General features: G+C 37.7%; 1 protein-coding gene across 2 annotated transcripts; it reads right to left on the reverse strand.

The window, feature by feature from the left end:
- Window positions 1–3,994: 3,994 nt before the first annotated feature.
- On the reverse strand, window positions 3,995–25,813 carry si:ch211-221n20.8 (neurogenic locus notch homolog protein 1). 2 transcript variants are annotated; one of them, XM_017723749.2, is made up of 23 exons: window positions 25,736–25,813; window positions 24,995–25,112; window positions 23,084–23,153; window positions 22,882–23,004; window positions 22,483–22,608; window positions 20,338–20,478; window positions 20,073–20,198; window positions 18,943–18,975; window positions 18,680–18,802; window positions 18,271–18,393; window positions 17,715–17,837; window positions 16,078–16,200; window positions 15,211–15,333; window positions 14,267–14,392; window positions 13,330–13,455; window positions 13,125–13,217; window positions 10,741–10,836; window positions 10,574–10,669; window positions 9,343–9,438; window positions 6,982–7,083; window positions 5,986–6,091; window positions 4,877–4,993; window positions 3,995–4,769 (listed from the first exon to the last, which is right to left on the reverse strand). In XM_017723749.2, exons 2-23 carry the CDS (start codon window positions 25,109–25,111, stop codon window positions 4,694–4,696), a joined length of 2,385 nt encoding a protein of 794 aa, XP_017579238.1. In that variant the 5' UTR covers window position 25,112; window positions 25,736–25,813; the 3' UTR covers window positions 3,995–4,693. The 2 variants fall into 2 exon arrangements, with proteins under 2 accessions (XP_017579238.1, XP_017579239.1); XM_017723750.2 differs by lacking the exon at window positions 18,943–18,975.
- Window positions 25,814–27,525: the final 1,712 nt, after the last annotated feature.

Genomic DNA, 27,525 nt, shown 5'->3' on the forward strand with positions numbered 1-27,525 from the left:
TATTGTATTATGATTTACATTTGTATATTGTATGATTTTCATTGTGATTTTCATTTGTATTATGATTGTATTATGTATTATTAAACCAAAAACCAAAAGATGAATTTAGTTCAATTATTATGTACAGTGCATAAGTGCATTATAGCAGCATGTGTATTTTAACACATATATATATATATATATATATATATATATATATATATATATATATATATATATATATATATATATATATATATATATATATATATATACATACTGCTCAAAAAATAAAGGGAACACTCAAATAACACATCCTAGATCTGAATGAAATATTCTCATTGAATACTTTGTTCTGTACAAAGTTGAATGTGCCGACAATAAAATCACACAAAAATCATCAATGGAACTCAAATTTATTAACAAATGGAGGCCTGGATTTGGAGTCACACACAAAATTAAAGTGGAAAAACACACTACAGGCTGATCCAACTTTGATGTAATGTCCTTAAAACAAGTCAAAATGAGGCTCAGTATTGTGTGTGGCCCCCACGTGGCTGTATGACCCTACAATGCCTGGGCATGCTCCTGATGAGGTGGTGAATGGTCTCCTGAGGGATCTCCTCCCAGACCTGGACTAAAGCATCCGCCAACTCCTGGACGGACGGTGGTGAAATGTGGCGTCGGTGGATGGAGCGAGACATGATGTCCCAGATGTGCTCAATCAGATTCAGGTCTGGGGAACGGGCGGGCCAGTCCATAGCTTAAATGCCTTCATCTTGCAGGAACTGCTGACACACTCCAGCCACATGAGGTCTAGCATTGTCCTGCATTAGGAGGAACCCAGGGCCAATCGCACCAGCATATGGTCTCACAAGGGGTCTGAGGATCTCATCTCGGTACCAAATGGCAGTCAGGCTACCTCTGGCGAGCACATGAAGGGCTGTGCGGCCCTCCAAAGAAATGGCACCCCACACCATTACTGACCCACTGCCAAACTGGTCATGCTGAAGGATGTTGCAGGCAGCAGATCGCTCTCCATGGCATCTCCAGAGTCTGTCACATCTGTCACGTGCTCAGTGTGAACCTGCTTTCATCTGTGAAGAGCACAGGGTGCCAGTGGCGAATTTGCCAATCCTGGTGTTCTCTGGCAAATGCCAAGCGTCCTGCACGGTGTTGGGCTGTGAGCACAACCCCCATCTGTGGACGTCGGGCCCTCATACCATCCTCATGGAGTCGGTTTCTAACCGTTTGTGCAGACACATGCACATTTGTGGCCTGCTGGAGGTCATTTTGCAGGGCGCTGGCAGTGCTCCTCCTGTTCCTCCTTGCACAAAGGCAGAGGTAGCGGTCCTGTTGCTGGGTTCTTGCTCTCCTACGGCCTCCTCCACATCTCCTGGTGTACTGTCCTGTCTCCTGGTAGCGCCTCCAGCCTCTGGACACTAAGCTGACAGACACAGCAAACCTTCTTGCCACAGCTCACATTGAAGTGCCATCCTGGATGAGCTGCACTACCTGAGCCACTTGTGTGGGTTGTAGAGTCCATCTCATTCTACCACGAGTGTGAAAGCACCACCAACATTCAAAAGTGACCAAAACATCAGCCAGAAAGCAGAAAGGTACTGAGAAGTGGTCTGTGTGAGGTTGTGTGTGTTTGTGCTAACTTGTTAACCTGTTGAGAATATTTTTTTAATATACATTTTTTTCCCATTATGTTTCCTTTTTCATGACCCTGTAATCCTGAAAAACATTCATATTATTAAATTTTACAATGTTTTACTTTTGAATTTCAACACATGATCTTCTCTTTTCGGTTATATTGCATCATACAAATTATTAAATGGGTGTTTTTCCAACATTTTTAAACTTTAAAAATTGCTGGAAGTTGCTGGAGTAAATTACCCAAAAGTGTATATTGACGTATACAGCCCAGATGGCCCGGCAAAAAAAAGAATAACAAACCATGCATAGTCTTTAAAAAGCCATTTATAAGGTTTTGACGCTTTACTTCAAGGACGATCAATAAAAGCATTTCAAAGATGTCCTTTAGCATGCAATTGGCATTGCAGTCATAAATTAGTCAATCAATTTGAAATTATTTGCTCTTTTTAAAATTCAGTAGGTTTGTTGGAAAAATCAGCAGTGTCAAGACCAGTCTACTGAATTGTTTTAGAGGGGAATTCTGGCTGAAAGTAAATTATTTGATACATTATTTGTCAAAAGTTTCTATCACTTTCAAAGCCACATCATCAAAAGCTTTTTATTCCCTAATCTTAAAATTTCACTCAAAGATAATGCAAAAGTAATCCTGAGATGAAGCTTTTGTTCATAAGACTGCAAGACATACTGTGACAATGTGAGACAGTGCATGTGTATATCAGAATCTGTGTGTTGGTCATTTTCTCACTTCACTGGAACTCTCTCTGAGCTGTAGTTAGACAGTAAAGAAGAGCACATCATAAAAGTGACTCATTAAAAAGCAAATACTTTTTTGCTCTGCTCTACACACTACTCAAGGATACACAATACAAATCAACAGTACAAATACAGATCACAAGTACAGTCACTCAGTATAGTTTAATAGACATAAAATGATATGTGCATTAGGGGTGTAAACTGCATCAGTGCATTGTGAAAGTGACAGTTAACTGCATTGATTTCAGAATGTTATAACTGATTAAAACTGATTATAGTAATATTCAAAATATAGGCCCTAGTTTTTGGCCAAAATAAAGACCCTCACTATTATCTATTGTGGAAAAAGTTTTTGTTTTTACTAAGTATATTTGTCTAATGTGTAAGACAGTTGCTAAGACTAGATTTGTCAAGTCCAAAAGTTCAAAACTGTGACGAACTGAAATCGAGCTATAACTACAGTTACCGAAAAATCAGTTTTTACTTTGTTAGTTTTTCATTTGCTTTTTACTTTCAGTTTAGTTTAATTAGTTTTAAGATTTCATAAAGTTTTAGTTTTGTTTTTATTTTCTGAAAATAGCCATGATTTAGCTGTGATACTAGCTAGCTTGACTCAGCTCCAGCTTTCCCAAAAACTGGCAAACACAGACTTCTAAACACAGACCTCACTTATGTAGTGAATTTTTTTCTTAGTAATTTCATTGTAGTTTTGTAGTGGTCGTTGTACTTTAGCTGTAGTTTTTGAGTTTTTGAAAACTGTCATTTTTATTTTTTCCATTAGAGTTAACAACCTGTTTTTTTCAGTGCTAGTTTTCATGGTTGAAGGACTGGCAAAATGACAAATTAATATAATTGTTCTAAACTGTTTTGTGAATGGCTGAGACCCAGTCCAAGTATAAATACTAGATGTGAGAATCTTTAGTCACCTCATGATTTGATTTGATTACAATTCAGAGGGCTGTGATGCGATTATAAAACAATTATCAATGTATCTTGATGCATCTTTTTTTTCTGTAGAGGATTTCTATTTTCTCATTGTGTCAGGACTTGGTATTTTCAAAACAAAGTATCTGTAATGATCCATAATGAATCTTCTTCCATTGTCTTTTATTAATAAATCAAATGGCAGTGATGTGACAAGTGAACTAGGCTCTCATTCACCGCTATTGCTTGGAGCACATAAGAAGCTGCTACCGCTCATCTGCGATAAAATGCGCAGTTACGGTGAAATAAGATCCAGTGGCAATAGATATCCATGCAACACGTTACAGCTGTCCTGCCCGTTTTCTTTAGTGATTTTATATTTAAGTTTTTCAATATCTTTGAAACAGGATGTGTGCAACATAGCGTGAAAGCCTTGTTTCGCAATGACTGAGAACTGAGGTACAGCAACGATGCATTATTCGCATTTATAAGCAGCACAGCTGGTTTCCTGGCAAGTTAGCTTAACTCTGCAATGAGAGACTGTCAAAAATGAAAAAGTTGCGAAGATGAAGTCGTTTCTCTTTCGAATTTTCCCATTCCACCTTAAATGGTGCTGCATTTACATTCGGAGCCTCAGTCAGAATTTAAGGTGTAACAGGAAAATTTAAACAAGAAGCTGGAGAGTGAGAGACGACTTCAGCCTTGTAAAAAAGCCAAACGTTGAGAAACATTTTATAAGAAACTGATCTACTTTAGAGGAAGTACTTTTCTGGTGAGATGGGGGGAAAGCAGCTATAGCTAAAACTTAAAGCAGAGCCAAGTAAGTCCACGTTTTCATTTATATTTAACTTAATACTAGGACATTCGCACATAATGAGACATACTGGACATAAATGTCTGCCAAGGTATTAGACGTCGAGCCCTCAAATTTTTGTTGAGATGACAAAATGTCTCTTCTAAACATTTGGGTTGTGACTCTGTGGGCTGTTCGGATTTCTCGCTCATCCATGTGTTTTTATGTGCACCTCACAGACTGTCTGGGAGCTGCACTTCCAAACTTCTAAGTTCTGCCTTTTGCGTTCTGTCAACATTGTTACAAATTAAATATTTAGAAAATCTATTTTTGACATTTGTGAATCGATTCAGAATTGTTCACATCCACATTGCGATGCACCCAAGAAACGATTTTTTCCCACACCCCTAATAAATACTATTGAAACTGAGACCAAGTCTAAGATGATATAAAAAAAAAGTGTCTTGATTCTGAATCTTACCAAAAAAATCAAATCAGATCTTATTTATGTATGTGTGTAAATGTGATACAGTACATAATTGTCTGTGGAAGTTAGTGAGGGTCCAAATGTTGGATTGTGTGTCAAACTGCTTTATCAGGACACTGGATCTTGTAGCCCACTCTGTATGCCTGAAGATACACACGTGCTTGGTTTATCCTGTAGAAACACACAATATACACCATAGCCAAGTATTTTTATATGTGGTTATGTGTATGTTTGCACACATATTTATCATATTTATGAAAAGATGAGTTCCTCATTACCTGTATTTGGTGCAAAGCTGGACTCCCAGAGGTCCACAACGATCCACATAACTTTCTCTAAATCCTTTACGCACTGCTCGGGCCATACTGACCACTGTGGTCACCACTGGACATGTCCTGAGAAAAAGTGAGATACAGATAGACAGAAGTTTGTCAGTGCCAGTATCTGTGAAGAAAAGTATCTTGAATGAATAACAATAATAGGCTGTTACTGTCATACTGGGGAGAGCAGGACACAACTAAAACATTTTGTTTTTAGCTATTGTTTTTATCAGAGCAAGATGACTATTTATACAAAGAAACCTTCTCTGCTACAAATGAAAACATAAACTTTGCTTCCAACATTTAACATTTGTTAACCATTTAGCCGAAAGTGGCATGATTGCCATGTTACCCTGTTAATGGTAAAATACTTTAACCATTTAGCCAAAAGTGGCATGACTGCCATGTCACCCTGTTAACCTTAAAATGCTAAGGGCAAGTTTAAAAAGTCTAGTAAGTTGATTGATTAACCACAATTCTATGCTGAGCCAAACAAGTTTTCCAACCTAAATATGTAACACATGTGCATCAAAATAAATATGATTAGTGAAAATAGGCACGTGATGAATTTATTTTTGAGCACAAAGTAGAAAAGCTAATAATAGCAACTAAAATATTTGTATTTACCTTCATCTATCTTGAAACATACATCTATAGCACATTTTAGTTTTAAGCTGTGCATGAAAACCTCTAGAAAAATGTGAATTACATACCAAATTTAGTAATCAGAAAACTGATGAAATTAAAAAAGGTACTTTTACAGTACAGAAACGTCTGCCCTATTGCTGTCAAAAAATTCACAGATGACTCCTGTTTATCGGAACATTATTTGTATGAGAATAAGCAGGATAATAATACACTATAAATCTGTTAATTGTGCTCTATCACTACAGATATTTAGTCAGCCCCTTTTGGTTAGCGTTAATAAAAATGTCTATTATCTTTAGGAAAACTAAACTGAAAGTATGTTACAAAGTAATACCGTTCCTAAAGATTTGGCCTGTCGTTTATATAATTCATGCACATTGTACACGTGTGATCTCCATGTATGTTTGGACAGAACATACAGTTTCTCACAGCGCAGGCCACTGGTCCCTTTTGGGCAGGTGCAAGTGTTGTGAGGGCTGCACGTGGCACCATGCTGGCAGGGTGGTACACAGGGAGTAGTGATAGCTACAAACACACAGTCAGACAAACACACACACACACATACAGACGTTTTAAATAACATTGTCACAAGAGTGTTATCCAGACATCATAAATAAAAAAAAAGACTACAGACTTGCTTCCAGACCTGTGTACTGCATGCTACAAATGAGTGTAATTGAACCATTTTTAAAGTACTGGGGTGAAAGTCCATCACTTACTGATTGAGTTCAAATCTACATGGAGCGCTACAAGCCAGGCTCAAGGCACAATCCTATTGGGACCACAAAATTATTTTAATTGTCTATTAATATTAATTCCTTCCACCATGAACTGCACAACAGTTCCCAGCAAGCACTTAATGTGTGTTCCCAGCCCTCCCCAACAACGATCTATGGGACTGCACCACAAAATAAAACACAAAAAAAGATGTCAGGTGTCTAGTTCAAGCAAACGGGTAGTTTTAAAAAAACTACTGTAAACTGGGGACCTTTAAAGAGGTTTAACAGTTGCTAATGTAGACTATTGTTTTATATAAAGCATTTTTTAAATTATTATTATTATTATTCAATCATTCAAGTATTTGTCTACTTTTTGCTGTTAGGGTCACACCTGGCCCATAGAACTGTCCAGATTATTAAATATGGCCCTTTTAGTGGTTGAGTTTGACACAAGTGCCTTAAAGGCAAGAGTCACTGTCAGTCAATATAGTTATTCTGACCACCTTTAACCTTTGCTGAAATATTTCTATTCCAGCTGGAGTGGTCTTGTTCAGGATGACAATGTCCCCATGAGGGATCACTGAATACTTTGATGAGTATGAAAACGATATGACTTGCAGTGAAGTGCATAGATCTATGCCAAACTGCACTGAAGCAGTTTTGATGGCAAACACCTTACCTAGACCACAAACTCACCTGTTTCACAGAGAGTCCCTGTAAAGCCACTGATGCAGCGGCATCTGTTGAATCCCACACACACTCCACCATTCTTACAGGGCTTTACACACTGCACAGGTTCTGAGGAAAAACACACAAACAAAGAAGTGAGTGATTGTAGTAAAAAGTGTATCTGATATCTCTAAATCAGTGTATTTAATTGCACTCCTGGGGACCTACTGCCTTGCAGTTTCAACTATTCCCTGCCCAGGGTTGCTGCAATTGTCTTATGTTTTCATGTCACTACCGAAACACAAAGAGTTTTAGTCCATAAGCAGAGTCTTGTTCTAACCACACACCTGCAGAAAGTGAGACTGCATCCCTCATGGCCACATGGTCAGCAATTAAATCCCATTGGGCCTCATCCACCAATATAATTTTTTTCTTTAAATTGCTTTTGAGAAAAGTCCTAAGAAAAGTTAGATTCATAATGTGTTCTTAAACCACAGAATCGTTTTCACCTTTGTGTGCGTAGATTCTATTAGCATCTAAGAAAAAAATCCCAAATAAGAAAACAATAGTGAATGTCAAAATCTTCATGAAAAAAATGGTTTGTGAATGAGGTCTATTGTTCTGAAGTAAATGCGTCCCAAAGTCTGAGAATCAGTGTGTAATCTTGAGAACTGTCACTTTTTTGACTGGTTTAATGAAAAGTATGATTTTATGTGTGTACAACAGTTCAAAGCTGGCTAGCATGCTGGAGGTAGCTAAAAATTAGCAGTCATTACCAAAACATTTGGCAAAGTTTCAGTAGTGTTACAACCCCAATTCCAATGAAGTTGGGATGTTGTGTAACAGAATACGATGATTTGCAAATCCTTTTCAACCTATATTCAATTGAATTTACTACAAAGACAAGATATTTAATGTTCAAATGGATAAACTTTATTGTTTTTTGCAAATATTCACTCATTTTGAATTTGATGCCTGCAACACGTTCCAAAGAAGTTGGGACAGGGGCATGTTTACCGCTGTGTCACATCACCTTTCCTTTTAACAACACTCAATAAGGGTTTGGGAACTGAGGACACTAATTGTTGAAGCTTTGTAGGTGGAATTCTTTCCCATTCTTGCTTGATGTACAACTTCAGTTGCTCAACAGTCCGGGGTCTCCATTGTCATATTTTGCACTTCTTAATGCGCCACACATTTTCAATTGGAGACAGGTCTGGACTGCAGGCACGTCAGTCTAGTACATGCACTCTTTTACCACAAAGCCACGCTGTTGTAACACGTGCAGAATGTGGCTTGGCATTGTCTTGCTGAAATAAGCAGGACATCCTTGAAATTAGACGTTGCTTGGATGGCAGCACATGTTGCTCCAAAACCTGTCGTACCTTTCAGCATTAATGGTGCCTTCACAGATATGCATGCCATGGGCACTAACACACCCCCATTCCATCAAAGATGCTGGTTACAGAATTATGCCAGTTTTTTGCCAGAAATTCACAGGCATTCAATGTTGGCTTTCTGCCTTGCCACTTACTTACAGAGATTTCTTCAGATTCTCAAAATCTTTTGATGATATTATGGACTGTAGATGATGAAATCCCTAAATTCCTTGCAATTGCATGAAATGACACTCACCTGTTTCCAATGAACCTGTTCACCTGTGGAATGTTCCAAACAGGTGGTTTTTGAGTATTCCTCAACTTTCCCAGTCTTTTGTTGCCCCTGTCCCAACTTCTTTTGAACGTATCAAATTCAAAATGAGTGAATATTTGCAAAAAACAATAAAGTTTATCCGTTTGAACATTAAATATCTTGTCTCTGTAGTGTATTCAATTGAATATAGGTTGAAAAGGATTTGCAAATCATCGTATTCTGTTTTCATTTGTTTTACACAACGTCTTAACTTCATTGGAATTGGAGTTGTATAATCGCTTTGTGATATTGATATGTGAGATATTGCTATTCGTGTGTTTGTGGTAGAAACAAAATAAAATCTACGCGTTTTTGGCTTGTCAGATCTTATTCTTTGTGTGCAAAATAAATGCAATTAAAAGGCCACTTTTGTGCATCTACCATGAGTTGATATAAACAGACTTTTTTTAGCCCAATCTTAAGGCATCATCTTAGAATTTAATACTCTTATAGTAACATATTAAGATGTTATAATAATTTTTAAGTATCTGCAGGAACCTTGTTGCCCTAACACACCTGATGCAGCTCATCATCCGATTATCAAGCCTTTCATGAGCTGCATCTGGTGTGCTCGGGGTTGAAATAGTTGAAGTTGTGCAGGGCTGCAGATCCCTGGTTGTAGGATTAATAAACATTGATCTAGAGTAGTTTTGTCTGTCTCTATTAATGCATGACTTTGTGTTTGTGTGTATGTACCTATCTGACATCGAGCTCCTTGCCAGGCTCCAGCACAGCTGCAGGTGTTGACATCCACACACCTCCCACCATTCAGACATGGAGGAGTGCAGAGAGCTAAACACACACACACATACACACACACACACACACATACACACACACACACACACACATACACACACAATTAGATTCATTTACAGCAATTGACACATAGCATAATGAAAAAGATCCCACTGTCTCGCAAGGTCATCTGAAAAAAAGCAACGCAAGAGGCAAGGCAAGATTATTTGTTTATTTTTATGACTTGCCATACACAAAAACAATTCAAAGTGCTTTATTTAAATAAAGGTGAAATAGAAATAATTTTTAAAAAGTGTGAAGCTTTCCAAAAAAATAAACACAATTAAAACATACATTCAAAAAAGGTTAATGAAGATGAAGTGCGGAACAGAGCAAAAGGAATAGAGAATAAATACTAAGTGCTAGAAATATGCAAACTGCAATTGATACAGGAGTCTGAAAGGAGCAGGTGAACAGATGTTTTCAGTCTGCTTTTGAAAATAACTAGAATCTGTGCACAACTGACAAGTTCTGGGAGATGTTTATACGTCCATACACATTGTTTACTGCGCCAATTTGTTTACACATCCACACATATATATTGCACTGACACTTTGTTTATACACTCATAATATTACATATTGCACTGTCACTTCTTTATACACCCATGCATATACAACATATGTAATCATTTACAGTATAGTTACTCGGTTCATTCACTAGAAATGACATGCACCACTGCATCGTCACCTGCATAATATTTATGCAATTTTACTTACTTATTTTCATATGGCACATTGTATTTTATGGTTGTTTTTGTATATTTTACTAGTTTGTTAGTATATCTTTACTTCTATTTATGCATGTGTATAATACTGTATGATAATACATTTGCTCTTGTTGGCTCTTTACGTGTATTTTGTACGTACTTTGCTAATTGTACTTCAGTCTTTTTTATTAAGCAACACTCTTCAAAAAAGCAAACAAAGCCTTAGCACCATCTTGTGGACTAAGAAACTTTGGTAACTTATAAGTTGACTAATGGGTGTAATACACTTTAGAAATGTTAATTATCAAAGCACTGATTCCATAGTATTCATGTAGTGATACTACCTTTTCACCAAAATACCGCAATACTGTGTTGTATCAGTTTTATCTCCCACCCCACCTTAAGAAAAATCATACTCACGAGTAAGGCACTGAGGACCAGCATAATCAGAAGGACAATGGCAGGTGTTAGGAGCTACACACCGACCACCATTTCCACATGGTAACTCACACACCGCTGGAAGAAAAAAAAACATGAATACAAATTTAAAGACTCTGTATTTATGGGTGTCTGTGTTTGTGTGTTACCTGTGTGGCAACCCTCTCCAGTCCAGCCAGGGGGGCAGAGACAGGTGTTCCAGCGCATGCAGGTTCCTCCATGAGAGCAAGGTGGTGTACACATAGCTAGGACACACACAAACACACACACACACACACAAACACACACACACACACACACACCACACACAGTTACATCCAGACATTTAAAGGCAGCCTGAAATTAAAACAGACTTCTTTTTACCTTGTTAGCTCATATCTTTAGTACCATTTTTATACATTATAACATTTGTTCTCCTGTAATCTTTGATCACAAAGAAGTGGCTTTTGTCTGCTGTCTGTCATTCTTGCTTCTGTCATTCTTTCATCGCCTATCCTTGTTGATATTGTACTTAGATTTACTTACACTCAGATACTCATAACAATATGGAAGGAAGATCATGCATTATGGTTCTTTCCTCATGCTGATTTTGTTGGTTTGGTCAAAAATTGACACATTACCACACACTGTAAACAAATTGCATACCCATTTGCAGGGTACGATCATATCCTTTGGCTATTTTCCTCTAAATTCATAAAATTAAATTTCATAGTAATTTTAGGGCACTAGAATTTCTCACTGTACACTTGTCATTTCTAGTGAACACTGTATTCCTACATCAGCTGAATGCTTTAAGAGTTTCTTGTTACTAAGAAATGTATTGAGGAACATTAGCAAGTATTTATGGTGGATACCAAGTGGATGCCACTAAAAGAATTTAGCAGAACTTATCAGTCTCTTGACTCTCTGGCAGCACACTGTAAGAAAAACAGCAGCTCTGTAAAATTAAAAACAAAGATCCTAATGCTGCTCATCACAGAGCAAAAACACTGATCTTGCTAACTGTATGTTACTGCAGTCACGGACCAAGAATAAAATGTAGCCTTGTCAAGTTTTGCACTTTTTATTGGTTATCACCTGTACTTTAAAAAACGTTGCACCAAACTTCAGCCTTGCTCTAGCAACTAATGGTGGTTTATTTATGTGACTGGTGAATACGGACACAGGTCAGAAAATGTCTGAATTTTTTACTCATTCATATATTTTTACTGCTATTTAGTAAACTAAACCCCTACGTAAACCCTTTCCTTATGTAGTTTTTTGAATTGCATAATTGTGTAGATTTTTGGTCAAACCATTGACCTACAAATGACCTACTTTTCATTGCTGAAAATAATCTTGAATCATACACACATTCTCACACACTCTCTAAATTTGCAATGCACTGTCATAGCAGGGTAATAACATAAGAGGAATTGACAGTCCTGCTGCTGTTTTGCACTGGGGGATAAAAGGAGAGCCCCCTGCTCAGCCAGTCGTATCAGACCTCGTAAGTTTAAGCCAATCATATTAGACTGGGGAGGGGCTCTAAAGCTATTACTGGCTCTGCAAAGTTACATTGTGACAGGATTTTGGCTAAGAGCTTACTAAAATAAACATTAGACCATATTCTAAATACTATATACAGAGTGAAACAGTACGTACTTACAGAGTGAAGTTACCCACCTACAATATGGATTTGTGGCAAAATGTGGTCAGCAGAGCTGGCTATCGATTTTTATGGTTGCTAGATTTACACATGCTAAAGAAAAGGGGATAGGCTATCACTAACATTTGCTAAATGAAGAGCCAACTATTTTAGTCTAAGTTTGAATTTGAAGAAACTTCAAAGATAGTGAAAGTTTGAACAAGTGAAAACGAAATCTCTATATTCTTTTTCATATTTCTCTTCATTTCTCTTACTTGAAACAAGCACATCAGTAATAGCTGCAGATTGTATACAATAAGTTAAGTTTCTCAACCTGCAGATGGACATGATATGTGTTTTAAGAGAGGCAGCAACTGCACTGAAGGCCAGTCAGGTGAGAAGTTTTTTGCCAGTTGAAACTGAAAAATGAATGGATTGATCTCTTACTAGGCTTTAAATTCTTGTAAACCGTTTTAATAAAAAAACATGTTACTAAACACAGGCTAAGATGGAGAGAAAGAAGTTGAAGGAGAATGCCAGGGCTGAAGGAGCAGCTTTGATGTTTTTAAATAACATATTTAGGACCTGTACCTTAACTAAAAGAAACAAGAACACTGCTTGACTTCAGCACCATGGCATGGATCTGTCTGTTATGAGTGTATGGATATTATATGAGTCATATTAGAGCTGTGTCTAATACAAACTATGTATAGACATATAGTGTCTTCTATATGCCATCTTCTCCAAATAGTAATAGTTTATAATCACTTTTCTGTCTCTTGCTACTCTAAAAGTTCATGATGAACAGCTGTTTTGGAATAAATAAAAAAATCTCATTGTGGAGCATAAAGGCTTACTAAAGGCTCAGCCCCCCAAATCCATAAATGTCTAGTGACGCCGCTGTACCTGAGCATCCAGGTCCTGGGTAGCCGGCAGGACAATCACAGGTGTTAGGAGCAATACACACTCCAGAATTCTGGCAACTAGGTTCACACACCGCTAAGAGTCACCGAGTGTGAGAGAAAGAGAGAGTGCAGACTTACATAACTTCACAAAATATAATCAAAATATATATTCAAATTGAAATGTAGTTAGATTATAGCTGGCTTACGCTGGCATTTAGTGGAGTCATCAGTGCGAGGTTCAAACCCTGACCTACATGAACAGTTAAAGCTGCCCGCATGATTTACACACACCTGCTCACATCCCCCATTAAAACTCACACACTCATCCACATCTGTGTAAGAGAGAGATCATAGAATGAAAAGACACACATATTTTGCCACACATTGTGTCTTTCTTGACATGAAAACACATGAATGTACAGACTTAAGGCCCCATACCACATAATTTTTTATTTTTAAAGTAAAATAATTTGATGTGGTTCACTTCCTAGTCCATACAATCCATATACCAAACCACAAAAACAGCCCGTTTAAAATGACTTGTTTCTGTATTGTCATCAAAAAAAAAAGATATATGTTCAACTATTCAGCCTCTGCCCACTAAAGTTACAAAGAGGGCCTCAGCCCAAACTGCTTTTATGATGAGCCACAAGACAGAGCCATGTAGAAGAAAGGTTGTTTACTTACTCCAATTTTAAAGGCACAGTAATAAAAACAGTAGATGAAAAATGGTTCTGTAAAAATAAATTATGACTAGTTTTAGTGCATAAAACCACATGAAAGTCTTAAGTGGACCTCAGGGAAAAGATAAAACACAAGAAAATGCTATAAAAGGCTATAAGCCCTTTAAACCTGCTAATACAAACTGTAAATGAGATGTAAACGTAACTTATTATGCAATTATGTAATTCAATTTAAACTGTATAGCAAATCGACATCAATAACTACGAAGTTGTGACAGTTAAAGCTGAACTCTCTAGTTTTGGTACCTACGGACTCCCTCAACAGTGCGGTTTATTATTGTGCCTGATCTAATGCATCATACCTAACTCTAAACTAATTACCAATTCAAAGTAACTGTAATAGGTGTGTTAAGCCAGGGCGTATGTTCAGCTGTGTGAGTGCAGTGATGTGTGGTGTTACCGAGGCAGATTCTTTGGTCGTTGGCCAACTCCCAGCCATCTCTGCAGCTGCACTGAACGCGTCCCTCAGCACCCAGAGAGCATACATGATCACAGCCCCCATTCCGCAAAGAACAGGAAGTGATGTCTATCAGAAAGAAAACACATATACATACGCACATATACAGGTACATTCTTATAAATACAGGCAAAAGGTCAACATTGGCATGGTTGCGGCTTCTTGCCCTCATTGCTGAGCACATTCCATGACACATGACACGTGAACGCATATACACACATATACACATTGCTGCAAACAGTAGAATTGTGTGTGGTGGGTGGGTGTATATGTATAGAGGCATATGTATAGATATGTAAACATGTGTATGTATGTAGCAGCAAATAGTAGAATTATGTCTGGGTGTATATATGTATATGTATATGTGAATATGTATATGTATGTATATCTGTATAATTGTTTTTTTCCCCTCCCTTTTTTTTTTTTTTTTTAACTTACTTATTTATCTATTTATTTTTATTTAGTTGTCTGTTTATTTACTTATTTTATTTGTTTTTTCTCTTTTTTTTAAATTATTATTATTATTATTATTTTCTATTTATTTATTTACTTACTTAATTATCATTATTATGATTTATTATTATTATTATTATTTTTATTTTTTATTTTTTTTCTCTCTCCTCCCTTCTTCTCTTTCTTCCCTGTCCTCTTTTTTATTGCCTGTCAGGCCTGGCCAAACAAATAAAATAAAAACTTTAACAAGAATAGGCTTTAGTAACCTATAGAGCTTTTTCTTGTGAAAACAAATATGTTTGGTACATCAGTACATTCGGATTACCATTCCGATTGCAAAAATGGCCAGACATGACAGGTTAAAAAAAAAAAAAAAAAAAAAAAAAAAAGGTCAACATTTTTCCACTAGCCCTGTAAGGAAAAATGTAACTTACTGACACAGATGGTGTTGAGATGGTCCAGCAGTAGTGGAGCTGGGCAGTGGCATATGTGTCCTCCTGGTGTGTTTGTGCAGCCATGAGAACAGCCGCCATTCTGCAACTTACATTCATCTATGTCTAATACATATAGGCAAACACACTTAGGTTAATGTGGGGCATTTTGCAATTAAGCCCAAGTATTACCATAAAGAATCCCATCTCTAACAATTAACCCTCATGACCAAAATAAAAATTAGTCTCCTTTTCATTAGCTTGTTTTTTAGCTTTCTAGGAACACAGTCTTCAAAAAAACTATAAAGGCTGATTTCTACTTCTGCAAGATGCATGTAAATGTCTCTTTGTTGATCTATGTCAAAGAAAGGAGGAATATGTATAAGTGCAGTTCACAGAGGTTTGCAGAGGCTGTGATGTGCACACCTCCAAAAACTACAAAAATTACAAAAATGATGTGTTCTTCAAAATTTTATATAACTGTATTATTATATTATATAATTTATATATTATATAATTTTAATATATTCTATATGTTCAAAATATTAGAAAAAATGGTGAAGTTAGTATTAAATCAAGAGGAAAATGCAAGGCATGCCTTTTAATTTTCTCTATATTCTGACATCCACACATATTTGAAGATAGAGATGCAGAAGTAGAAATCAGCCTTTAAAAACAATGCAACTACTTGTGCACTGATCCCTGAAGACTAACACTATTCACACCCAAGGAAAATTCCCTAACAGGTCAGTTTGTGGTACTACGACAACAGATAGATGTCTTGAGATAAGAACAATGTTATGTGACGACATCCACATCAGCATATAATGGGATATTTTTGAGACTTTCTCAGTTGTAGTATGTACTAACCCACACAGCTGTATCTGTCTATGTGCAACTGATATCCCGGCTGACAGGAGCACTGGAATGAGCCTGGTGTGTTAGTGCACATCTGCTCACACGTTCCATTACCACTTACACATTCATCCACATCTACAGGGAGAGAGACATGGAGAGGCAGAGAGATTAATTGTCTTTAACCTCCACATGCTGCCTGCTGTATAAACGTATTTAGCAGCAAGCAAGAGTTTTGCGACCATCCTGACGCACATTTGTTTGGGCTGCAACCATGACAATGGAGCATTGAGGCATTCGTATGTAGGAAATCAAGCAGGTTCACATAAAACAATATTTAGCCTCGTAGTCTGTCAGTTTTGGACTTGGTGTGAATGACGGTATTAATATGTGTGTGTTCCTTTTCAAGACATGACGTGCGTTTTTTTTATCCGTAAAAATCTAACTTGTGTGAACAGGTCTTTAGTCCCATAGCCAAAAGTCAAAAGGTCTGTATTTCCATTTAGAGTTTGAAGAAGGAACTGCACTGTCCTGTGGCCTTGTGCAGGGGCCTTGTGCAGTTCTGCAGCAAACTTAACTTGCAAAATGTGGCTCATATGTTTTTGATCATCTATCACATCGTCTAAGTTAAGATGATGATCAACTGATCTCTGATCCGGCTGAAAATCAGCTAATATCGATAAATCCCCGATCAATTGTTCCATTTCTAAACGATTCACATTTTTTTAATGCTGTTAAAGCATTTTCCTGGTTTGACCTCTGAACCAACTGGAAAGTCTAGCAGCTCATGCATTTCATTTCACTATTACAAAATCCACAAACACAGTGTTCTTGGTTCTAATTCAGCTTTACCATAGAAATATCTTTAGCATGCCTGGTAGAATATACCAGACTATCACGGATAAATCAATGAACAGCACACTGATAAAGGAATAGCAAAGTAAAAACCTATAGTCATCAGAATTCTGTATTCACATAAATACATTCTGATGAAGCTTATTTTGACCATACAGTTTCATCAAAATGCACTACTTTTTAAATGGAAAATCTTTCTTTAGGGTCAAATTCGATCAAATAAGAAAATTTTATTAATTATGATTTACAACCCAAAAAAATGTAATTAACTAGGATTAATTATTTTACATGTTCAAGATATCTTTTAAAACCTATTAATAAATAGTCAAAGGGATACAGTTTTTTAAAACAGATTAATTGTGTTCTTATCTGTGTGTGTGTGCAGGACTAATTAACTATTTAATTAACTGACCAATTCTTAGACATTTAAAGAGTATGATAAAGAGTTCTGAATGAGAAATGACTAGACATGAAAAGTTGCCAAAATAGAAAGAATTCATATTCACTGCATGACAGGGATGATAGATGAGGCTGAGCTAGAGGTGCTTGCTCTCTGTGAAATGACAGCTCTCCAACCAATATGAGTCGTTTTGGGAAAGAGGCATATATAACTAGTCTTTCTGCAAAATATGGCAATATGACAAAAGAATATGTCATAGAAAAAAAGAGACAGAAAAAACAGAAGTAACTTCATGTCAAACACACATGGGCTCTAGAGACATATGAGGGGCCAAAAGAGATCCAGATTTTTTATAGAAATCGCCTGTGTATGTGTGCTTGCATGTGTATGTGTGTACCTGTACAATTGTGTAGGTCCTCTGTCAATGCGTATCCTACTTTGCACACACAGTTGTACGTGCCAGGCAGGTTGGCACAGCTGTGCTCACAATGGCCGTTGTTTATTGCACATTCGTCAACATCTGTTATCATGACAAGAAACATCGTCAACAAAAAGAAGAAAACAAACAAGCCTCCGGTGCTTAATGCCTGTCTTCTGTTTGAAGACGCTAATTCTGTGCTCTTAAGTCTCTCACGTACTACTTGAACTAGATTATACATTTTAACATAGTCAGTTCTGTAATGTCATTTAATTTTATGCACCATTCTCAATAAGAAAAACAACATGGCAATGCCTGTCAGCAGATTTTGTTATTACATTACATGAGGTCAGTTTGAACAGGATTACTGTCACTGAAGGAGCAAATTACAGAAGGTCATTATTTAATGTCTAATATTACAGATATTGCTGAGTTGCAGATTCATATTGACTTAACATCACTGACCTGGCTAGTGACAAATTATAGTATCTTCATGTGTAAAAGTCTGCTAAATGCAGATGTGGTAGGGGCTGACCGTAGCAGGTGTGGCCGTCTCCACTGTACCCCTGGTGGCACTGGCAGAAATATGAGCCCATGACATTTCCACAGCGAGCATTTACATCACAGGTGTGAACCCCTGATACACACTCGTTTACATCTACACAAAACATGGATAAGACATTGATAAGCCACTGTTATCCATAATACACTCTAAAGGCAGGATAAAAAAATATTTTGAGATTGTGGACTATAGTTTCATGCCATCACTTTGCTAAATCACACTGAAGCAGAGGAAATAGTATGCAAATTAAATGTGTGTATTTTGGGTTGTACCACGTTGTCATTTTTAATATTACTAATTAAGAAAGCCTGGGAAACAGAACCATTGTTTTAGGACTATGACAATGTATAGGTTTAAAAAACCTGTATGATGTGTTTTTCACCTGTACAGTGTGTTCCATTTCCACGGTAGCCATTTGAACACACACACTTGTAGCTTCCCAATGTGTTCTCACACACTCCTCGATTAGTACACACACCTTTCAGCTCAACACACTCATCCACATCTAGAGAAAAAGAGTTACCACAAAACATAAATGATCACTGGAAATATATGCAAACAGTGAATGCTTCCATTAAGGTGGAATTTCTGCAATGTCTCACCAAAAATGTTTTTTTTTATCTTTCTCATGCTGTATTACAATACCTTTACATGTGTGGAAGACAGGACACAAAGCACCTAAACGAAAAAAAAAACAGTATGCGAGAGAGAGAGAGAGAGAGAGAGAGAGAGAGAGAGAGAGAGAGAGAGAGAGAGAGAGAGCGCATGCATCGATGCAGTGAGGCAGTGTGTTAGCAGACAGGTTAGTTAGTGCTTGTGCACAGAAGCATACAAGGAGCTAAACAATGATGAGTGACAAGGGCAGTATTAGCTCGATTTCATTAACAGACTACAAAGGACTGGTCACAGCCATGGCATAGCATTTCATGCAAGTGAAGAGTTTTGTGTAATTTCTGAAATCATATTGGTATGCACATTGACTTAAAATGAAAACTAGTTGCTGACATAGGACAGAACAAGCGTCTGTCTGCTGTCTCTCTGCTATTTTCATTTGAATGGTGTATGGGAAACTCATATAAAAATAAAAGGAATTATAATATATACAGTCATTGTATGGAAACTTTTACACATTTCCTGACAAATTACAAGCTTTGTTGATTTTGAAAATAAGTTAACATATCCTCTACAGGGAACTTAAACATGGCAATTTGAAGAGTGTAAAATTTTGGAAAAAACTAAACATAAATTTCAAAATGTGCCATAACTTTTGCACACACCAAATTATTGTTGTTTTTACATTAAATATAGGGAATAAAGATTCAGGATATAAAATACCACTTTGGCCTGTTAAAGAGCAAATATTCAGCCTTATTTCACCAACATTTATTGAGAAGAATTTATTTCTTAAAACCTACTTATGCAGTTTTCATGAAGATTCTGACATTCACCAATGTTTTTTGTTTGGGATTTGTTCTTTTGTAAAAATAGAATCTAAGCACATTTATATGTGCTAGCATGTTTCATGTGCACACTTAGCCCAAAGAGCTTCAGGTTAAAAAACTGTCCAATATCGTCAACTTGGCAGAAAATAACAGAAAATAACTTTTGAATCAGAGTCAGTCATAAAAAAATCATGCTTAGTGCATGCCTAATAATAACAACATACAGCTTGGTCAACAATTGATGGCTTCATTGGTGACAGAAACTAAAGTATCTAACTAAACTAAACCTTTGTCACAATATGGTAGGTATGCAATACACACACACACACTCACCCATGCAAGCTGCCTTCTCTTCTCTGAAGCCAGTCTGGCACACACATTTGTAGCTGCCCTCTGTGTTCACACACACATTCCCCAGCTCCCTCCGACAGCTCTCTTCATAACTGCACTCATCCACATCTGCAAGAAATAAAGAAATATTCTTATTGGACTTCAGTCTATAACATGTGGAAGCTACTAACTTAACATTATTTTATATAAGCACCAACTGAAAAATGTACCTAAGCAAGTACTTCACTTTACAAGGTAAAGAACCCACCGATACAGTTGTGTCCAACAATTGCCAGGACAAATCCAGCTGGACAGTGGCAAGAGAAGGACCCAGGGCTATTCTTACATGTTGCCCCTCTGCCACAAGCCTGCAGACCAGTTACTGCAGCTAATGCACATTCATCTATATCTACAACAAACACAAATAGCCAAGGTGAAACATTTTATTGTAAAGCAGGGGTGTCAAAACTCAACCACTGAAATGGCCATATAAAAAAATCTCAACAAATCTGTGGGCCAGGGAATGCCTATGTTTTTATTTCATTTTTAAATAACACTTTGCTACAACCTTTACTGGCTATTGATTATTCAAAATATGGCAAATTGTTAACAGCACTTGTAGTAGACCTTGGAATATTACATGAAAACTTGAAATATACATTTTAATTGTTGTTGGGGGAGGGGTGGGAATGCAAATAATCTTGAAGTGCATGCTGGGGATTGTAGGGCATGGCATTATGGCATTACGAAACAGGCTAATATTAATAGAAAATACAAATAATTCTGCAGATTGGATAGGCCTGACCTGGCCTCACAGTCCTTGTGTTTGACATATAGGTTGTAGAAAGTTAAAGAGTGGGTGAAAATCCACAACATATCCATCCAACAGCATATCTATGAAAAAAAGAAAAAACATAGTATATGGGCCATTTAAAGAAAACTATTTAGCTATTAAATTAATTTATTTATGAATCTATTAAGCTTTAATTATTAATTTGTATTTATAATCATGTAATAACATAACTCACGCAAAATCTGTCGTTTCATAAGGTCGGATTGGAAGGTTTAGCGTGGAGGCATATTCTGTGCAGATTATACAGTGTTGCCCTTTTCAAATTGCCATGGATGAAGACATTGAAGACATTGCTCTGGGACTCTAGTAAACCCCATTGAGAGCCATCATCCACAAAGGGACTTGTAACAATGGTGAACCTTGCCAGGAGTGGCTGGCCAACAAAACTGCACCAACAACGCACTGATGACTCATCCAGGATGTCACAAAAGAGCTCAGACAAACATCTACAGAACTGCAGATCTAACTTGCCTCAGTTAAGGTCAGTGTACACAATTCCACAAAAAGAAAGACACTGGGAAAATGGCATCTATGGAAGAGTTGCAAGGCACAAACCACTGCAGACCAAAAGGAAAACAAAGGCTCATCTTGCATTTGACAAAAAACATCTAGATGACCCCCAAGATTTTGGGATATCATTCTGTGGACTGATGAATCAAAGATGGGACTTTTTTGGAAGACAGCGGTCCTGTTATATCTGGGGTAAAGCTAACATTGCATTCCACACCATAAGAATAACATACCAATAGTCAAACATGGTGGTGGCAGTGTGATGGTCTAGGGCTGCTTTGCTTCTGCAGTACCTGGACAACTTGTCATAAATGATGGAACCATGAATTCTGCTATCAGAAAATCAGGAGAATGTCCACCCACTTGGTCTCAGCTTAAAGCTCTAGCGCATTTGGGTTTATGCAGCAGGATAGTGACCCAAAGCAGACAAGCCAGTCTATTACTGAATGACTCCAAAGAAAAAAAATGAAAGTTTTAGTGTCCAGGTCTTAGTCCTGACTTACATCTCATTGAAATGCTGAGGCAAGACCTTAAATGGACAATTCATGCTCAAAAACTCTCCATTGCAGCTGAATTAAAACAATTCTGCAAAGAAGAGTGGGCCAGAATTCCTCCACAGTGATGTAAAAGACTCACTGCAAGTTATAACAAAGGTTTGACTGCAGTTGTTATTGCCAATGGTGGCACAACCAGTTATTAAGTTTGGGGCCAATTGCTTTTTCACACAGATGATGCAGGACCCTGAGGGAGAAGCAGCTTAGAAAATGTGTGTGTGTGTGTGTGTGTGTGTGTGTGTGTGTGTGTGTGTGTGTGTGTGTGTGTGTGTGTGTGTGTGTGTGTGATATAGGCTATGAATTAATCTTTATATTCAATAAATGGAATGATTATTTGAAAGCTGCATTTTCTATTTACTCACACTGTCTTTATGTAAATTGATTGGATGATCTGAAATATTTAAATGTGAAAAAATTGTGAGGGAATAACTGAATGCCTGTGTCAGCAATAGGTGCACATTAACGTGAATTTACACATCAATCTGAATGTGCTCACCCTGACAACCTCCAGCAGTCATCAGATAACCACGGAGACAGCTACACAGAAAGGAACCAGGGGTGTTGGTGCAGTTGCTGTGGTAACCACAGGGCCCAGGGTTACCCTGCTCACACTCATTAATGTCTTCAATGAGAGACAAAGAGAGAGAGAGAGAGAGAGAGAGAGAGAGAGAGAGAGAGAGAGAGAGAGAGAGAGAATTGAATCACCTGAATCATCTTCTCCTAATCAATGCAGCATTATAAAATGCAAATTCCAATATTATATATCCATATTAACATGACATATATTACATGCACATTCTACAGCTAGTGAAGTGAAACATTCATAAAAACGTTTTTTTTTCCATTTAAAATTATTGTTATTATTGTTAGGACAGAGAGTGTGTATGTATCTTACCATCACACTCTGCTGCCCCCCTCTGAGCATAGCCTGCAGCACAGGAGCAGTTCTGACCCTCCATGCTCACTTGGCTACCCTGGCAACCAGTGCTTGGGTGAGAGGTCATGGAGTGCTGTGGGTCTGAGTGCCGAAAAGAAATTTAATCAAAAGAATAATAAGGCACATTGACCATGAACAAATGTGTGCAAGTGTGTTTTACCTGTTGCAAGAACATTAAGAGGTGTATGGCTCAAATTGCTGGCAGTAACCCTGATGTGCTCAATCTGATTCTGTTTATAAACAGAGATATAGGACATAGTCACACACAGTGGATCATGGCTCCTTTAGATTTTTTACTCTCCTAAATTGACCAACCAAACATCGCCACTATTATATCAAAACTTTAACAGATATGATAACGGTTACCTAGAATCAAATCAATTCACATTACGTCTAGTACATTTTGGTATTTTCTCTAAAGTTACCATTTTGGAGATTCTAAGTTTTGATAAGGGAGAATTTTACAATTGTTACTTTTGAATGGTGTAATTTATTTAGAAAATTATCTTACTAAAGTAAAATTGTAGACAGTTATTTATGGTATATATATATATATATATATATATATATATATATATATATATATATATATATATATATATTTTCCCAATTCCAAAAAAGTTGGGACAGGTGGCACTGTATTTAAAAACAGGAATGATTCTGCACTGTAAATCACTGCATGGGCTCAAGAACACCTCCTGAAATCATTGTCTATGAACACAGTTCGCCACGCAATCCACAAATGTAAGTTAAAGCTTTATCATGCAAAGAAGCCATATGTCAAAACGATATAGAAACGCCGCCATCTTCTCTGGGCCAAAGCTAAGTTAAAATGGACTGAGACAAAATGGAAAACTGTTCTGTGTTCAGATTAATCAAAATTTGATATTGTTTTTGGTCACGGACACTGTATCCTGTGGAGTCAACAGGTGAGGGACCATCCAGCTTGTTATCAATGCACAGTTCAAAAGCCTGCATCTCTGATGGTATGGGATTGCATTAGTGCCTATGATGTGGGCAGCTTACACATCTGGAAAGGCGCTATCAATGCTGAACAGTATATAGAGGTTTCAGAACAACATATGCTCTCATCCAGACAACGTCTCTTTCAGGGAAGGCCTTGCATATTTTAGCAAGACTATGCTAAACAACATACTGCATCTATCACAGCAGCATGGCTTAGGAGAAGAAGAGTCTGGGTGCTGAACTGGCCTGCCTGCAGTCCAGACTGTTCAACAACAGACAACATTTCATGCATCATGAAAGGAAAAAATCTGTTAAAGAAGACCCAGTACTGTTGAGCTAGAATCCTACATCAGACAAGAATGGCACAACACTCCTCTCCTAAAACTTCAGTAACTGTTCCCTTTCTTCCTAGACATTTACAGACTGTTGTTAAAAGAAGAGAGGATGCTAGACCTGGCTCAGTCCCAACTTTTTTGAGATGCGTGCGGCCATCAGGTTCTAAACGAGTTAATGTTTTTCATGAAATGGTAAAATGTCTCACTTTCAACTCTGATATGTGTTCTATGTTCTAATGTGAATACATATGGGTCTATGAGATTTGCAAATACATATATAACAAGAATTTTTCATTCTAAGGCATTCTAGGGCTTTCTGAGGCAAAATAATTCCCAAAGAATTTGGGGGGGGTTTACATTTACATTTACGGCATTTGGCTGACGCTCTTATCCAGAGCGACTTACAATTTGGTCATTTTACACAGGTAGGCCAAGGTGGTGTTAGGAGTCTTGCCCAAGGACTCTTACTGGTATAGTGTAGGGTGATTGCCCTGGTGGGGGATTGAACCCCAGTCTACCTGTGTCTTACCATTATAACATAACATATAGAACAAGAAGTTTCACTTGTCGTTTCCTATGTGTGCTGTAGACACCGCAAACCCTGGTTCCTATTATCACCACAGTCAGAAAGTGTCTTATAAAATGCACATCAAACCACTTTGAATGACTTTATTTGCTTCGTAATAACTGAATTAATCAGAAAATGTGAAAAATCTCCTTTGATAAAGTCAAGTAAATAAATAAACAAGACATTAAATAATTAAGCTGACCTGGTGCTTGACCTGTGTGGCGGTGTGTTTGAGAATTTCGTTGTCCTCTTGTCCAGCGGTCATGTAGTTAGCAGAGGATTGGATTGTCAGCAGTAAAAGGACAACTGGTATTCCCATCCTAGGGGCAACGTGACAGTTTAAGGCATATACAGTACATGAAATAGGCAGCCCTTAACCTAACATGCCACATTTTATTCATCATTTACCATCAACGCTCTATACCTGAAATTACTGATTAAAATATATAAGCAAACACAAAGGAAGAGTCATTGAGTTTTTTCAGGTTTTGGTAACCTAGGTCCTGTGCGTTTCTCAGAAGGTCTGAGGGTCACTCATCACTATAACACAAGCCCAGACATGACGGCGAGGCAGCGTGTCATTAACTCTCTTTACCGATAACCTACACATCATTAGTGGCAAATAATCTGCAAACAAAGAAAGGATTTTCGTGCTACTTTCTTTTATACACGTCCTGCAGCTGGATATTACTGATCAAATCAGACAAAATTACTAAGACCCTGTTTCTGATGTAAAGCCTGTTATTTGTACATGTTGTACGGCACTGGCTGAAAACTGAGCGTTTGCAGTTCATGCTTTGCGCTCTGCATCTCACACCGACTCACGACACATCACCGCCGAGTTTCTAAACCTGGGTAAAACTGAAGAAACTGCAGCCCAACACAACGAAACTTCTGTATCCAACACTTCAGCGACAGAAAATACATGAAAAACAACACAAACCTGACAATAACGGGGATTCCGCACTGAAGAAACTTTCCTCGGTCTTAAGATCGACACTGCCGAGGGCAGGACTCAATTCCACATCCTGTGCTTTAATTGTGTACTTCCCATTCACAGAGCGAGCCACATGCGCTCCACTCGAGGATTGGCTTTAAGTCTGCAATGACTGTACTTCATGCAAAGTCCTATTCAGACAGTGACGGTTAGGCTATAGGCCAGAGGGTTTATATTTCAAGGTTTTAGGTATGTACTAGCATTAAACTAGTATATACGAAACAAAGCGATGATCCTCTCACGCACCGAGCACATCCACGGCTGTTTAGAAGCCCCTGAACATTACACCTTGATTTCTCACTTGTACCAAGGAGGCACTTGGGCAATATTAAGTTATTTCTATTCATTTATGCATGTTATTCGCGACAAGAGCAAGAAATGTAGCTTAAAAGGCAGAACGATAGAGCATCACTCCTGCTGGGGTACACTGCATATTAGAGCCGAGAGCGAGAGAAATGAATGTTTGTATGTCTGTATGTATGTGTGTGTGTGTGTGTGTGTGTGTGTGTGTGTAGTGCCCTCCCAAATATTGGCACCCCTGGTAAAGAAGAGCAAACCAGGCTGTAAAAAGCATTGTTTATTGCCTATCATTTTGATCTTTCATTCAAAATATAAACAAAACTCCAACATTTATTTGAAGCACACTGAATGATTAAAAATCTAAATATTATCAGGAAACAAATACATTTCTCAAATCTTTGTATGCCACAATTGTTGGCACCCCTTCATTCAATACTTTGTGAAGCCTCCATTTGCAAAGACACAACACAGCTCAGTCTTCTCCTATAATGCTTAATGGAGACCAGATTAGATCCAACTTTCTTGTTGGATCTAAATGGTAAATGGTCTGAGACCTTTCCACAGACTCTCTGCAGGTCCTTCAGATTCTGAGGTCCACACTTTGGCCTCTCTCTTCACTGCCTTGCTGGAAGATTCTAATTATGGCCCAGTTTAAGCTTCCTGGTTGAGGCAGTAAGGCTTTACTTGATGGAATCTGTTGGTACTTGATGGAGTTTATGATACAATGTATCCAAATAAAAACAGCCCATTACCAGAGATCCTCCACCATACTTCACAGAGGAGGTAAAGTACTTCTCTGCATCTCTATCTCTGTATCCACTCCAAACTCACCTCTGGTGTTTGTTGTCAAAAACCTTTATTTTTTCTCACAAACATCTGGCAAACTCTAGAAGCCTAAGTTTGTTTGTCCTTAAAAACAGAGGCTTTTGTCTGTCCACTTAAACCATCCTCCTCACTGTGTGTGGGGTCAGTATAGACATAGGTCCTCTTCATAGCAGATTTTTTATCTCCAATTGTTTAAAATTCTTAATTATACTCCTGATAGTGGAAACAGGCATTTAAAATTGTATAGCTGTTTTCTTGCTGCCATTTCAGACATACATCATTACTGTATTCTCTGGTCTTTCTGATAATGATGGCTGACTGAGGGAATTTGGCCTGTTTCAACTCCTATATAAATTCTGCAGTGAAACAGGAAGTCATGCCTGACCATTTACACCGACCATGCATAACATTAGGACCACCTCCTTGTTTCTATGCTCACTGTCCATTTTATCAGCTCCACTTACTATATAAGTGCACTTTGTAGTTCTATAATTACAGACTGTAGACCATCTGTTTCTCTGCATACTTTGTTAGTCCCCTTTTACCCCGTACTTCCGTGGTCAGGACCCCATAGACCCTCAAAGAGCATGTACTATTTGGGTGGTGGATCA

Source organism: Pygocentrus nattereri, chromosome 4, assembly GCF_015220715.1.
Source record: "Pygocentrus nattereri isolate fPygNat1 chromosome 4, fPygNat1.pri, whole genome shotgun sequence".
NCBI classification, from domain to species: domain Eukaryota; kingdom Metazoa; phylum Chordata; class Actinopteri; order Characiformes; family Serrasalmidae; genus Pygocentrus; species Pygocentrus nattereri.

Excerpts from the sequence above, each read along its gene's own strand:
- si:ch211-221n20.8 (XM_017723749.2), bottom strand. The coding sequence starts at position 25,111 with ATGGGAATACCAGTTGTCCTTTTACTGCTGACAATCCAATCCTCTGCT. Across the intron at positions 10,670-10,740 it reads TGGAGAGGGTTGCCACACAG|CGGTGTGTGAGTTACCATGT; the intron begins GTAACACACAAA and ends TTTTTCTTCCAG. Across the intron at positions 4,770-4,876 it reads CAGCTTTGCACCAAATACAG|GATAAACCAAGCACGTGTGT; the intron begins GTAATGAGGAAC and ends GTGTTTCTACAG.